Consider the following 15,382-nt stretch of genomic DNA (forward strand, 5'->3'; position numbering starts at 1 on the left):
ACTTACCTAGGAAGCCTATGCAGACTTCTTTCTTATAGATGGACCTACTTGCATGAAATATACCTAGTCTAAGTGATCTAATTACATGTATACATTTTTGTGTAACTTGGAAATTTACACTGACAAATAAGAGCCAATTATTAGGCATCTGAATAAATAAATATGGACTTAATTGTATACACAGTTTTCCTAGACAATTTATTGAAATAAGAATAAGCATTGTGACTTTAGTTTGTAATGTTGTGATATTCACTGATAGCACTAATACTAAATACATTAAAAAAAAGAAAGAAGTATGACTAAGATGATATGGAGGATATGATATGAAAATACCTTTCAAATTAAGAGGTGTATTACCATGCTTTTCCATGCTGTATATCTGCAAATCCATGGACAATGACTACACATACAAGCAAATGAAAGCAGCTGACCACGTACCCACACACCTTGGCAGAGGTGCACTCCACACTCGTCGGCCACCACCAAGACAGATAATCTCTGAAGTTCCTTCTAAACGATATCCAGATGAACAGGAGTATGTCAGAGTATCTCCCACTCCAAAATTAAATCCTACTCTGTTACCAAATTGTGGGATTCCTGGATCTTCACAAGGTTCAAGATTATACTCTGAAAACAAGAGAGCAAGTCAGCTTGCATGAGGGAAAACTATTTGTGCTTTCTACCAGACTTTTTTGTAATCTTGCAAACTAGTAAATTCTGTATATTTCCACCTGACCCTTAGCACAGATTTCAGTTTTAAAAACAAAATGAATCCATGAGTGATACATTGGCCACTTTACTGCATTTAAGTTATAAAGTTAGAATAATGAATGAATTCACAACACTTTTCAGAAGCATAACCCAAAATGTTTTTTAGAGCCATACATATCCCACATACTTAAAATGAATGAAAACAATAAGAGCCTAACTGACTGACTCCTGGGCTCATCTGGAATTTCACTAACTGAAAGTAGACCAGTTCTGTTTCTTCCCCTTGCTTAATAACATTTCTTAGAGTTTACTGTTATCTTATTTATCATATAGAATAAACATCTCTACAAAGGTACAATGATTTGCTTCAATTAAAACTTCTGTGCTTTAGAATCATAGAATGACCTGGGTTGAAAAGGACCTCAAAGATCATCGAGTTTCAATCCCCTGCTGAGTGCAGGGTCGCCAACCACTAGACCAGGCTGCCCAGAGCCACATCCAGCCTTGCCTTGAATGCCTCCAGGGATGGGGCATGCACAACCTCCTTCGGCAACCTGTTCCAGTGCATCACCACCCTCTGAGTGAAAAACTTCCTCCTAATACCCAACCGAAATCTCTGCTGTCTTGGTCTAAAACCATTCCTCCTTGTCCTATCGCTATCCACCCTCGTAAACAATTGTTCCCCCTCCTGTTTATACGCTCCCTCCAAGTATTGGAAGGCCACAATGAAGTATCCCTGGAGCTTTCTCTTCTTCAAGCTAAACAAGCCCAGTTCCCTCAGCCTTTCTTCATAGGAGAGGTGCTCCAGCCCTCTGATCATCTTGGTGGCCCTCCTCTGAACTCGTTCCAAGAATTCTGCGTCTTTCTTTGGCAAACAAATAATGCTATGATTCAGTATAGTCATTTATCAAAATTACTTCAGCTTTAAACATCTTTTATATATTTTATATATTATTAAAAATATTTTTTTTTTCAGGAAGAAGACATTCCAGGTATCCCCTTACCAGAGAAAGAAATGTTAAATCCTTCATATGATATTGAAAAATCTGATATAAAGCGCAACTGGGCTCTGAAATTTCCATAGAGACCAGCATTGATTGGTGAAGGAAGCTCTGATCCAGTCAGACGTGCTAATGGCTGTGTGAAACTGCCATTCTCTGTTATTAGTAAGTAGTCATGATGATCTTCCAGATGAAAGGTGTAAAAGGTGAACTGCACTCCTATTAGAAAAAGCAGAATTAATTTACATATCATACTGATAACACACATGTAATTAACACACTGATGAAATTCATGCATTTCATTATGAAACATCGTTCAGAAAATGAATATATTCCACTATTTCTAAAAATTAATACATTTATTGACTTTTATATCAATATCATTGCAGCAAGTAATTTGGTTTTGATGCTACCTTTCACTTTTCCCATTAGATGTTAAGTATAGATGTTTGATTTGAAAAGAATCAGAAAGTAAAATTTATTCACAAGAGTTACCAGTATCCTTGTATAGCAAGTCACCGGTATCCTTGTATAGAAAGAAAACAATATCAAATATATGACACTATATACTCATGGCACATACATTAACAGCAGAACCTGCTCCCTAAAAAAGAGGTCTTTCAAGATGTGTCGTATATAAACAGTATGATTTTATTTGCAAATCATCAGATACAAATCCCATGTCTAGAAAGGAAGATATATCCTGGAACTCAATATAAATGAAAGAATTTAAAAGTCAAGACATAATATTTTTCCGCATTTCTGAGGCTAATAGTCAAACCATGACCTTTGGGTAGAATGTACAGAAAAAAAATCAAGAAAAATAAATGGGAGAACTAATTATCTAGTGTGATATTTTTGAGACCTCTACTGTCAGTGGCATACAAGTTCTAAAACAGTGATTGAGGTTGTGTAAAATTAATTTGATAATGTAAAGTTTAGGAAGGTACATTCATGTGACTGAATATTGAAGATGAACGTAGGTATGAAGATCAGTGATCTTCAGGTACTCTCATAGGCAATGGATTTTAGTAGCAGACATAAATTTGATCAAAAAAGCAAATCCTTCAATATGAAAATCAAGCATGAGGAAATTAATCATATACACATATAAACAGGTTTTAAAAAGCAGAAATTAGTGGAAGACTGACAAAGACCAGAACTCTTAAGTTTTTGACTGATGGATCATAAAGGCACCACTGTAATCTTGTAGCAGTTCAAACAGAACTTAGTAACTGATGAGAATGTGAGAACCAAGATTATCTTTGGAATCATAAAAATTACATATGTACTGAGGAATACTGGAGGGAATTTTTGAATTATGTAAAAATATCTGATTTTTAAATAGTATTTGTAGACTGCACAAAACTTTTTGTGGGGCCAAAGGTATGTAAGGGGATCATGGTGGAAAAGAGTAAAAAGTGTGGGTAAATTGAAAATGGAGAGATAAAAATGGAGAGCCACTTATAACAAGGCTTGAAAGTTCTTCTCTCTTGCTAAGCCCTGCACCCAATTTCTGCAGCAAATTCTATATTCTTTTTAACCTCTGTTCCTGATGGTGTTTTGTTTTGTTTTTTTTTTTTTTAAGCCTGTTTTGTATCCAGAGTGAGATTGTATGTGTGACCACTAGTGAACATTAATTAGTATGGACTGCCTGGTGAGAAAGATGAGGTTGTGTGAACCCTTGTCATCTCTAAAAAACCCCTATTTCAATCAACCCAACAGGAGAAACAGAATTTGGCTGCCTGTGTTGCTCATGTCTTTTTCATTGATGTTGCTGTTTAGGAGTATGCTAATAAAAACACTTGTCTCTCTGTGCATGGTCAACCACATATTTTTATGAACATTTTGGCATCTTTGCAATTCTCACCCAGTCTTGCTATCAACTGGATATACAAGTGAGAAAAACTAGAGAAATCCCTTGGGTCTTTCCGTCCCTTGAAGAGAGAGTTCTGTCTTCCTTTTCAGAGAACTACTCCACCTTCTAAATTAGCTAACTCCTTTCCTTCTTACAGCCTCCTAGCCAAGACCCTCACTTAGAAGCACAGATACAGAAATTACTGGATTAGGTTGCATTTTATGCATAAAATAAAACCAAGGAATCCCCCAAATCCATTTGGTATTTAAAATATCTTAATCTAATAGTTGTATAAGCATTATCATTCATGTATTTCAGCATCATATTTATTCTCCTAAACTGACTGACAATAAATTGGCAGAAATCACACTGAATTTGGAATCACAGGCAAATTACATCTCTTCTGAGCTGATGCACAGAAATTTAGCTTTGAGATTGACAAACTTGTAAAATGTATTTTTTAGTTATAGTTTTACATAGGGTAGAGTGTTGATGTGATATGAAAAGAGAACACTAGACAAAAATGTGATATATATAGAATGAAGTTGCAATTTGGGCCACAGTCAATGCATTTACAGCAATTCAAATTAATTTGGCCTTTTCATGCGTGAATAACTGTAACAAAATCAGAAATGTAAACATAGCTTTATGACAGTAAATCAAAACACTGGAATTCCTGTGAATTCACTGAGGTTCACTATTTTTTTTTCAAACCCTGTATTCAAATTTTAACTCCAAGGAATGCTTCAATCAATTTTCTATATTGCTATGACATTTACAAGTAAAAACCCCAAGGTATATACTAACAGTAGTTGTACAGTTTAGTTTCCTGCAGAAGATGTTCCAATCACCTTAATATATGTTATCCCCAGATAATAATTTCTAAAATTATGCTCAGGTTCCTTCTCATTTTGCCTCACATTCTTATATTTTTAATAAGGGGAATATTTAAAATCTTGATTTAAGACATGAAGGCATAACACTGTAATGTGATTTCTCAATATTACAATATGAGCATTGAGGGAGAGGCAAATTAGTTGTTCTATTAGTTCTATTAGCTGTCTAAAATATACCATTGACACTCCACTAATGTCACTTCAGTATACATTAAATTGCATGCCAACAACAGACAAAATACAAGAATTAATGTCAAGATAGATGCTTAGTTTCATCTTCAGGAATAGTACCAATGTTCCATTATTCTGGTTAACAAAATAAAATAGAAAAAAATAATTTCATTTTTTTTATGGACACTCTACAATCTTAACACTGCTTCACATGTACATGAATGAAAAATCATTCCAAGTTCTCCAAGCATAAAATAATCAAATAGTAAAATAAAAACATATAAATGTATACTGCAGATAGTTTATTTAAAATAGTGTTTGTGCATGTAGAAACAGAGCATTTCTTATCAATACAACATATGCAGACGTAATATATAAATATTAACTAAATTTAGTTTTAGCATTTAGTCACCTGCTATTCAGTAACAATATGAAGTTGTAACACAAAAAAGTGTGTTTTTTGAAAGTACCTGACAATATTGTGTGGTGACATGTTACATACATTTTCTTGGTAGTCTGACATTAAACTGCTATATTTTGTACAAAGAAAACATCTAAAGAAAATATTATCTATATAAAAAATTGTACCATCAGTCAGTAGCCAATACAAGATACTCCTTGACATTGTGAAATACAAATTATATTAGACGTGAAATAGAGTAGAAGATAAGAGGTTGGACTCCTCCAACCAAGGTTGGACTCTTCTATCACCAAGATTATGGTTGGACTAGATGATCTTGTAGGTCTTTTCCAACCTAGCTAATTCTATGATTCTAAGATTCCCAGAACAAAGTTTCTCTCCTCCATTTTAAAATTACCTGCTTATTTGTAAGGGATTATTTTTCTCTAGTGGTAATTATCTAACACTTAGGCCATCTAACACTGATATCTGCCTTCAACAAATAACCTTCTCTTTAAAAGCTTCTGTTTCTCATTAGTTCTTTAGTCATTAGTTCTCTCTTACCACTCTAAATGTTCTCTTAAGTGGTTGCATTTACCTTTTTTCCCTCAACTGCACATATTTCTAAACCATATTATTTCTTGAATCCACAGATTTATAATGAGCTACCATTTACATGCTGCCACCCTCAAAAAACGTAAGCTGAAACCATTTATTTTCTTCAACATAAACGGATTTTTCTTTCTGACATTTCCTCACAGACAACTAGCCACAATGTAAAATTTTGCATGATAAGAGATATCTTTTAAACATTTCCCTTCTCATTATTTTCACTTATTTTCTTATGCCATAACATGAATAACATCCTCACTTAATTCTTCATTTCAAATTCTTCTATTGATTAAAAGTCTAAATACCAAGGACTATTTCTGGCTGATGTTTCTCTAAGCTAAGGCACTTGCATAAACATAGAAGAAACATTCACCCTCTTTCACCTATATGGATTAATGTACACACATCCAACTGCCTGTTACTTGAACTGTAACGTTTCAGGGACTTACTCTTCTGCAAAAAGCATTAGGCTCTCCATAAGCTTAGCCCACATTTAGAATTCTAGGAATAAGTGGAATAAAATAAATTAAAAGAAAAAATCAGCAATACAATTTCTAGTTCCCTATGGCTAACCTAAATCTGTAATTTGCATGTGTAGCATAGAATATTGACTTATATATATTAAAACAACAACAACAACAGCAAAAAACAATGTATTTACCTTTACCATGGGTAACATCCACAGTCCACGTACAATTCAGTGAATTTGGATACAGTTCTGGATAACCAGGGGATAAAATTGTCCCACTAGGTCCTCTAACATCTCCACCACATAAGGCTAGAAATCATGATAAATAATAATATTAATAAAATAAAATTTACAGATGAGGAAAAAAAGTAACCAAACAATCTTTTTAAAAGAAGTTCTTGGTTTAAAGCTACTTAAAAATAGCTGGTCAAATGATTCAGCAATCCCACATATGAATATAGTCCCTTTTTTACACAATATGAAAGACAATAAAATCAATGAAGAGTTAACATACTTTTAAGTAGTCATTAATAGAAATTAGGTTTCCTTAGCAGTTTTTTCTACAATTCCCTGTGAGTCTGTAGAAGTCAGAAGTTCAGTAGGAAGATGAAAGCAAAAGATAATGTGCCAAACAACAGCACTTTAGCTAGGAGCTAAGGGGGACACCAGGGAGTGAATTGGAGAGAATATCCAGAATGTAGTCTGCCTTACAGTGCATCTAAGCATACTTTATTTTCAAGAAAACACGAGTTTTTATGCATTTCAGTAGTACTGTGGAATTACTATTCTTTTTAATAAAGGTCCGTAAATTTTCAGAATATGGTTACTATACTTCATGTCAGCTGTTTTAAAATGTATATGACTTTACTACAGAAAGTAGTATACATTTAAAAACAGCTTTCTTAGCAGAAATGAAGAGTGGATGTTGTTACTATACACTTGATTGTATATTTTATTAAGACTGTGGAAACATGTAAATACACGTTCTTGATCTTCACTGTCTTAAATGGAGAGAGAAGAAAGAAAGAAACTCAACACCACCCAGAGCCTAAGACTGGTGGGAATCCTGCTCCATTTATGAGAAAAAAAGTTATCATAGACATCAAAATAATTTTTCCTCTTGAAAATAACTACATAGTATAATAAAGATCAGTTTCACAGAACTCTTTCTTCACATGTATTAGGAGCTGCATTTATATCCACTTCAGAACTATGTACCACTTTAGCAGGAAATCTATATATCTTTCAGCATGTTCAAGTTACAGTGCTTGTTGAATGTCTAAGCAAATTGTCAAAGCTCCTCTGAGATTCTGTAATAGCAATGTAGTTGCAATATTAACTCATCTTTTTGTACTGATGTGGTGTTATTTTCATGGTTACTTTTTTCCTCCCCATGTGTGCTCTTTTATGTCAATTTGGAATGTTTAGGATGATAACTGAACAATACATGTTATAGCAATAAAACCAATAAAAGTTTCTATTACCTATATCCTCTAGATTTCTTCCTACTCATACACATTGAATAAAAATAAATAATTAAATAACATCCAATTTTTCCTAACTAAATTCATTTGATAGTTATAGTTAACCACTTTCTGTTTGAAAGCTACTTTAATCTTGATAGTCTCATAATTTCTTTCTGCTTGCTATTTTCCTTGTCAACGTTCTAGTCTAGTGGTAAGCTGGAGAGATAGAGATCCAGTAACATATGCTGAAATAGAATATTTCAGAAACACTACTACTGAATCTTATCATAATTGCCACCAAGAAGCGATGCCCTAACGCATTCACTTTCTTCCTCAATTCTCTAATGAAGAATGAGGTAATGACTGTCCACTGATCTTATATTTAGGAATTAGCAAAATTGAATCAGGGCTATGACAGCACATTATTGCAGATTCTAGAGATTTATTTTGTAAGTACTTTAGGCCAGCCCTATTTAATAAGAAAATGTAATCAGTTTTTATAATCACGGGATACAGTCCAAACAAATAATGTCTGTTACAGTGGTTGTTTGGAAAACCTTTCAGGAGAGCAAGTGGTGAAAAAATGTCTACAGCATTCACTCTAGCTGTAAGAAGGCTAGCAGATGGCAAACAATGGCATCAAGGGACCAGCATGTTACAGAACAAAGCCAAGTTGACACATCTGAAATACAAAATGTGCACTGGTCCTGATAAGATGACAAACATTCAAAACATATAATATCACTTCTAGTATCTGAATCTTTCAGAATGCAAAAGAAAACAGAAAGAGATTAAAATAAAAACAGCAGAATAAACTCCACACATTTTTCCAGGTTCTACAAGGAATATTCTTTTCACTTTATCTGATAATACACAGATGGAGAGTAGGACTAAAAATAGAATGAATAAATAACCAAATAACTAAAGCACTAGAATAACTAGTGCATTAGCACTAGTTCTAATATGGAAAATGGAATATATGAAACATGTTCTTTTTATAATTTATGATGTTATGAACACAGTAATTAATTTCTTTGTTACACAAGAAGAACAGCCAAATTGAGAAATGTCTACATCTATTTTTTTTTCACTACTATGTTTTGTCAGAAGGACAAAGAAAAAATAACAAGAAATAAAGAGAAGACTGTATGCAATACAGATACCTCAATGTATAGCATAAAGCACCTCTACAGCAATGTGGTGATCAGAAATTATGTGACAACTTACGAAGTAGCTTTTGGATATCTGTGATTGAAGATTTAATTTCAACAGTGGAATTACATAAGATTTTTACAGCATTGGATTTCATAGTTAAAGACCATCTTTTGTCATAAGGAAAAATAACTGCATTCCTTTTGCTCAGCTGCATAATCAGTCACAGTAAAAAGAAGCAGCAAGGAAGACTACATAGGAAAATAGCCCTTTACTCTTTGGCCCAAAGAATTTTTGAATTTAATCTTTATTAAGGCTACATGTAATTGTTTCAGTGAGAGGCCATGTTTCATCTCTGAAATACATCATAGTACCCAATACTGTCATTCATAATATTATCAAGTTTCATTTCAGATCATATTTCATTCTACTATAAAATTATTATGGAAAATCATTCTTCCAATACCAGAAATAGACTAAATGTGTTCGTGGTCCATTTTAATCTAGTTGGTCTTATTATAACTGTCATTATGTTCATTTCTTTCTTGGGGACTCACTTTGGAGTGCTGGCAAAGCACAACATTTCTGGCTTTAATTGTTTCACTTAAATGAGCCAAACTTTCCTAATATACTCTTGACAGATATATTCTCTTACACTGTGTCCAAGGTATAACCCACTGCAAGTACTGATCTGTCTTGTTACTGCTACTGCGCTACACAAACATATTGCTACGACATTTCGCACTAAATTGTGGAAGCAGTTAATAAGCTGCTTTTTGTTCACAGAATTTTTGTTCACAGAATTTTTTTCTCAGGTTTTTTTTGCATGTGTCTGTCCTATTTTTTAAATATTTCTGTTTTGCTGCAGAAGTCAGTCTGTATAATCTCTTCCTGCAGAAGTCAGTCTGTATAACAATTTATCACTTCATTGTAGAAGAACATCTTACCTCTTAAATTTTGTATTTTATAACATAAAATGAACATCAGAATCCACTAGTTATGTTCTCTGTCATCTGAGGTCTCTGAATAAGTTTTATAACCTACTTAAAACTAATTTATCTGAAGTCTGCTTCAGAACCAATAAGGGTGCAATAATAATGTGAAGATATCGAGACTGAATGTGAGAAAAAAGGAGGTCACCATATCCAAGAGAGAAAGTTATCAGGAGAATGTATTTGTTATTTTATGAGAAACAAGAAAAAAAAAACTAATATACATTACATATAAATACCTGTATCTGTGTATTTCAATATATGTTTTTCGACAACAATACAGCAAATAAAAAATAAAAGAAATTAATTATCACCTACCATTTTGATACATAGATTTTTTTCAGAAGACTAGCCATAAGTTATCAACCAAAATAGAAAAGTAACATACCGTGCTCAATCTCAACTGTCTCAAAAAAGAGAAAATACATAAAGTACATAAGAACATAAGTCTTCTGCAAAATGTTTTTTTTTTTTTTCAGTAAGATCAACTTGATGCAAATACAAGTGACTGAAAATTGTTCTACAGTGCGATGCAAAGACAAAATACACATTTCTAATTGATTGATAATAATAATTAGTTTTACAAATGGTTTCAAGCATCAGAAAGGAGGTCTAGTAACATACTAGAATTACAGAATGGAAAGATAAACCTATTGATATATAGATGTGTTTGTACGTATATAAATTTATATGGGAGTGCATACACACAGAAGTCCCATTACATTCAGGTGCTTAATTGACTCTAACTTCCAACTAAAAATCTAATTCTAACATGATTTTCATTTACTATGCAATTTCATTGTAAAAGGGAAATATAAAAATAGTAAAAAATTTGAAATCATAGAATCATGTACTGTGTTTCACATATCAAGAAATTTAAGCATCTGGCTTCCCCATTTGCAGTAAATGTAATATGTCTCAAAATGGGATGCAGGCAAGGAGTAAGGAGAAATTAGAATGAGAATTAAGTGCTTAAACTTTTAGTACAATTATCCTGCCATACTTCATATAGTGTTAAAATAAGTTTCCTCTCAAATAATCAAAACTTGAAACCAAATTTCTGTTATAACATTCTAACAGAAAGTACGTGATAAGACAAAATTTGCCAGTTAAGTACTGGGAAGAGATTACGGTAAAAAATTCAAGAGGATCCATACAGATAGGTACTCAGTAAATAATATGTAGATGTTAGATAGAAATGACATAAATGAAAAACAAATAATATTTTTTCTAAGCAAAGCTCAAAACCATCTATTTTCTTTCTTAAGCATAATTCATAAGCACAATTATTTTAACAAGTGTTTTTTGAAAATACGCGTTACGTTTCTTTGCATGTTTCTTTCCTTAGGTATTGTGCCTCATTGTTATGGTAAATAAACCAAACTGCATTATCGTATGAAATATTTAAGAATAAATAAATGTACACAGTAATAGTTTTTTGACTAGTCCATGTGGATTAAAAAAAAAAAAAAAGCTATTTACCCATGAGACAAAGAAGGAAAAAAAAGGCAAAATGATGATATAGGCCTACATTGTCACTTTTTCTAAAAAGAAATTAAAAAAACCCTATTTTGCCAATCCAGAAATTCGTGATATTTTTCATAAAGTACTGTTAAAGCATTTTACTAAGAGTCTACAAATTAATAAATTTATAATGGTTGGTTAAAGATAAGTTTTACTCTTAATTTTTCAAAGAAACTTTGATTTTCTGGTTGAATTTTAACACAGAAATGTTGTCCTGAAAACTGAAAATAATTCAACTACTGAAATAAGAGATTCAACTAGATCACAGCTATAACTGTACTGTGGTCCTATATGAGAGAAGCTGAACATATATACCTTGAACATTTGCCTTTAAAAACATGAGCAGAAGTAGATAATAGAATCACCGAATACTTCAAGTTGGAGGAGACCTACAAGGATCATCAAGTCCAGTACATTGCTCAGCTCAGAATCACAGAATTGCTGGGGTTGGAAGGGACCTCAAGAGATCAAGCCCAACTCCTCTGGTAAAGCAGGTACCCTGCAATAGGTCGCACAGGTAGGCATCCAGATGGGTCTTTAATATCTTCATAGAAGGAGTCTCCACAACCTCTTTGGACAACCTCTTCCAATGCTCCATCACCTTTACCAGAAAGAAGTTCTTCCGCATGTTAGTATGGAACTTCCTATGTTCAAGTTTTAGGCCATTACTCCTTGCCCTATCAGTACACACCACTGAGAACAGCCTGGCCTCATCCATTTGCCTCCCGCCTACCACCTCCCTTTAGATATTTATCAACATTTATAAGATCTCCTCTGAGTCTTCTTTTCCAAAAGCTGAAGAGACACAGGTTACTACATCGTTGTGGCCCTCTGCTGGACTCCTTCTAGGAGATCCCTGTCTTTTTTGAACTGGGGAACTCAGAACTGGACACAGTATTCTAAATGTGGCCTCACCTCACCATGGCAGAGCAGAGGAGGAGTATCACCTCCGTCTGTCTGCTGGCCATGCTCTTTTTAATGCACCCCAGGACACCACTGACCTTCTTGGCCACACGGGAACACTGCTGGCTCATGGCCAATCTGTTGTCCACCAGGACCCCCAGTCCTTTTCTACAGAGCTCCCCACCAGCAGGCCAGCTCCTAACCTCTACTGATGCATGCAGTTATTCATGCATCAGTATGCATGAGTACGTGTTAAACCTTACTCATGCATACTCATGTTACTCGTGTTAAACCTCATCAGCTTCCTTGCTGCCCAACTCTCTAGCCTTTCCACATCTTGCTGAATGGTAGCACAGCCTTCAGGTGTGTCAGCCAATCCTCCAAGCTTTGTATCATCAGCAAACTTGCTGAGAGTGGACTTCGTCCCTTCATCCAGTTTGTTGATGTAGATGTCGAACATGACCAGACCCAGTACCACCCCCTGGGGAATACTGCTAGTTATTGGCCTCCAACCAGACTGCAACAGTGACTCAGGCCCAACAAAAATTAAACCATATGTCTAAGAACACTGTCCAAGTGCTTCATGAACTCTGTGCAGTGATGACTGCACTGGGAACCTTGTTACAGTCTCTGACCACCCTCCTGGTGAAGAATCTTTTGCTAATATCCAGCCTGACCCTTCCCTGACACAGCTCCATGCTGTTCCCTTGAATGCTATTACTGTCACCAGGGAACAGAGATCAGTACCTGCCTCTCCACTCTCCCCTTGAGGAAGCTGTAGACTGCCATGAGGCCTCCCCTCAGCCTTCTCTAGGTTGAACAAATCAAGTTATCTCAGCTTTTCCCCTCAGTCTTGTCCTCTAGACACTTCAATATCTTTGTGGCCCTCCTTTGGACACTTTCTAATAGTTTCATGTCCTTATAGATACTGCTATCCTCAAAATTTTATATTTAGAGAGTTCTAAAATTATTTTTCAGAGGTGCTTTCCTGTTATGTATGTATATATGTGATTGCATATGTGAATGTATATGTATACACAAACAAAGCAATGTGCAATGATACATGTAGTAATAGCGTGCACACCTTGTCTACACAGATACACATAAAAATCCAAACGAAGGAAATGAACAATGAAATCTTTCATGTGTATCAATCATCCATATATGAATGAATTATACAGCTTGCAATAATTACACACTTATCCACTCAGGTCAGTCTTTACAGATGGAGACAGACAGTTTGTTTGCTCATTTTAAACTATTATTCTCACTATACTTTAAATTTTCCTGAAGATAATGAAGTGTGACTTCCCCAATAAGTTTTTTGTGATGCTTATGTGTATAATATCCAAACATCTCATGTAAAAAAAACGAGCTTACAATCCTACAAAGATTAGAATCACAGTCAATGCAATCTCATACTCTGAGGAAAAATAAATTCTAAAAAGTCATTCTTTTTCCTTTTCTAGATGCTTCTCCTTGAAAACACTTTTATTCATGAGTTGTCATGTTTTGTCTAAACAGTTGTTGCTACAAGATGTAATTATAAAAAAAAAAAAAGGCAATTATAAAAAAGAACGATCTAGAAAGAACCTAGCTCTCTAGAAACTGTTGCAGTAATATAGTGAATGAGCAGGAACAGTGATCAGTGTGTTTCTTAGTGGCATGATGAATACAAAGACATCCTCGCAGTTTATGCAAAGAATAGTCCATTGAGCAAATGCCCTATTTTCCCCTGGAGGTGCAAGGACTCTGGATCCTATTTAAAAACATGCCACTAGAGAAGAAATTCAGCAGTAAAATTAAAGTGAGTTCAACCATGAATTGATTAAATTTACTAGAGTAAATGGACTCAGTCCTGCCTTTAGAGCATATTTGTTCAATGGACAGTTGTCACTTAGCAATGTGCTCTGGAGAAAAAAAAAATCTCATTTACTTAGTGAATTGCATACTAGTTTGGGAACTTGAGGAGGAAATTTATCGCAATATGAATGTTCATTTCAGAGCAAAGAACAGTATTCATAGGAAATGCATTAATATTTTTTGTTTAGATGGTTAGCATCTAGTGTCTACCAACATAAGAAAACCAATCTTCTGTTTATGGCCTACTCAGCCATAGTCCCCTTGCCTGTGAACTATGGGAATCTTGCAATACCTCATTCCAAGAATCAGGCTGAGAAGCAGAATCCTTCAGGAAATGGGCATGCTACACTGTAGAGTACCATTTTCAGGAAAGTGTTTATTCACCTTGTGTTCTATAACCACAAATTTCTGGTATCACATCCTTACGTGTTCAACCTAGTCTTATATAAAAAATGAAGCATTTGCTAATGCTACATTTAAGCTAAACACCAGGAAAGGCACTACAATTTAAAGATCTTATCATTTAAAGGATGAAATACAGTGAAAACTAAGATATTTACATATGGCAAATCACACATCCATGATTCAGTGAGCTTTTCTGTAAGTACTATTTCAAGTTCAGCTTTTTCTTTCTGAGCATTTTGAGACAGTAAGGATTGTTTCAGAAAAATATACTATTACGAACCTTATATACCTTATGAAAGATCAATGGATTTTTTTGTTGTTGTTTAATAGTACCTTAGATTTAATTGGATGAATTATTCTTGATGGCATTTTTATAATCAGAAAAGCATATTCCATATTCAAAGGAAAGCATCTAAAATATTTAACATAATAAACATTACAGTAATATTAAATATAATTGATATCACTTGAAGAGGAAAATGATCAATTCAGAAGGTCAATTCAATTCCATCAATTGAAGGTCATCAATTGAAGGTCAAATAAATTATTAATTGAAGGTCAAATAAATTATTAATTTTTCAAGCAGATTCTGTAATGAACATGCTAGATACACTGAAATTTGTGACAGAAAATATTACATGATACCATTTTTGTGTTGTTTAACAGCCATATGCACAAACATCAAATATAACGTAGCACTAATCAGTTCATACAGTGATTGAAGAGTGACAAGTTTGTCAACAATCTAGAAACACAGCAAACAACATGAAACTGGAGAAAATGCAGTTTTTTAGTCAGGTACAAATAAACCTTATCTCATGTTTGATATCAGCACATTTGTGACTGTAGATGCCCAACTACAAATATTTGTAATTTGTAACAAGAATTTTACTTATACATTAAATTTGCATGCCCTGAGCTAAAAGGTAATCAGATAGCTCACAGTAACATATATGCAG

General features: G+C 34.0%; 1 protein-coding gene across 3 annotated transcripts in view; it reads right to left on the reverse strand.

The window, feature by feature from the left end:
• Positions 1-15,382, reverse strand: part of CSMD3 (CUB and Sushi multiple domains 3) — a 641,503-nt gene that overhangs the window by 214,672 nt on the left and 411,449 nt on the right. For all 3 annotated transcript variants that reach the window (XM_021388208.1, XM_021388207.1, XM_021388206.1), the window contains 3 exons: positions 6,311-6,427; positions 1,716-1,931; positions 439-627 (listed from right to left, as the gene is read on the reverse strand). In XM_021388208.1, coding sequence (XP_021243883.1) covers positions 439-627; positions 1,716-1,931; positions 6,311-6,427 — 522 coding nt within the window. The remainder of the gene's footprint in view (positions 1-438; positions 628-1,715; positions 1,932-6,310; positions 6,428-15,382) is intronic.

Source organism: Numida meleagris, chromosome 2 (genome assembly GCF_002078875.1).
Source record: "Numida meleagris isolate 19003 breed g44 Domestic line chromosome 2, NumMel1.0, whole genome shotgun sequence".
Lineage (NCBI taxonomy): Eukaryota > Metazoa > Chordata > Aves > Galliformes > Numididae > Numida > Numida meleagris.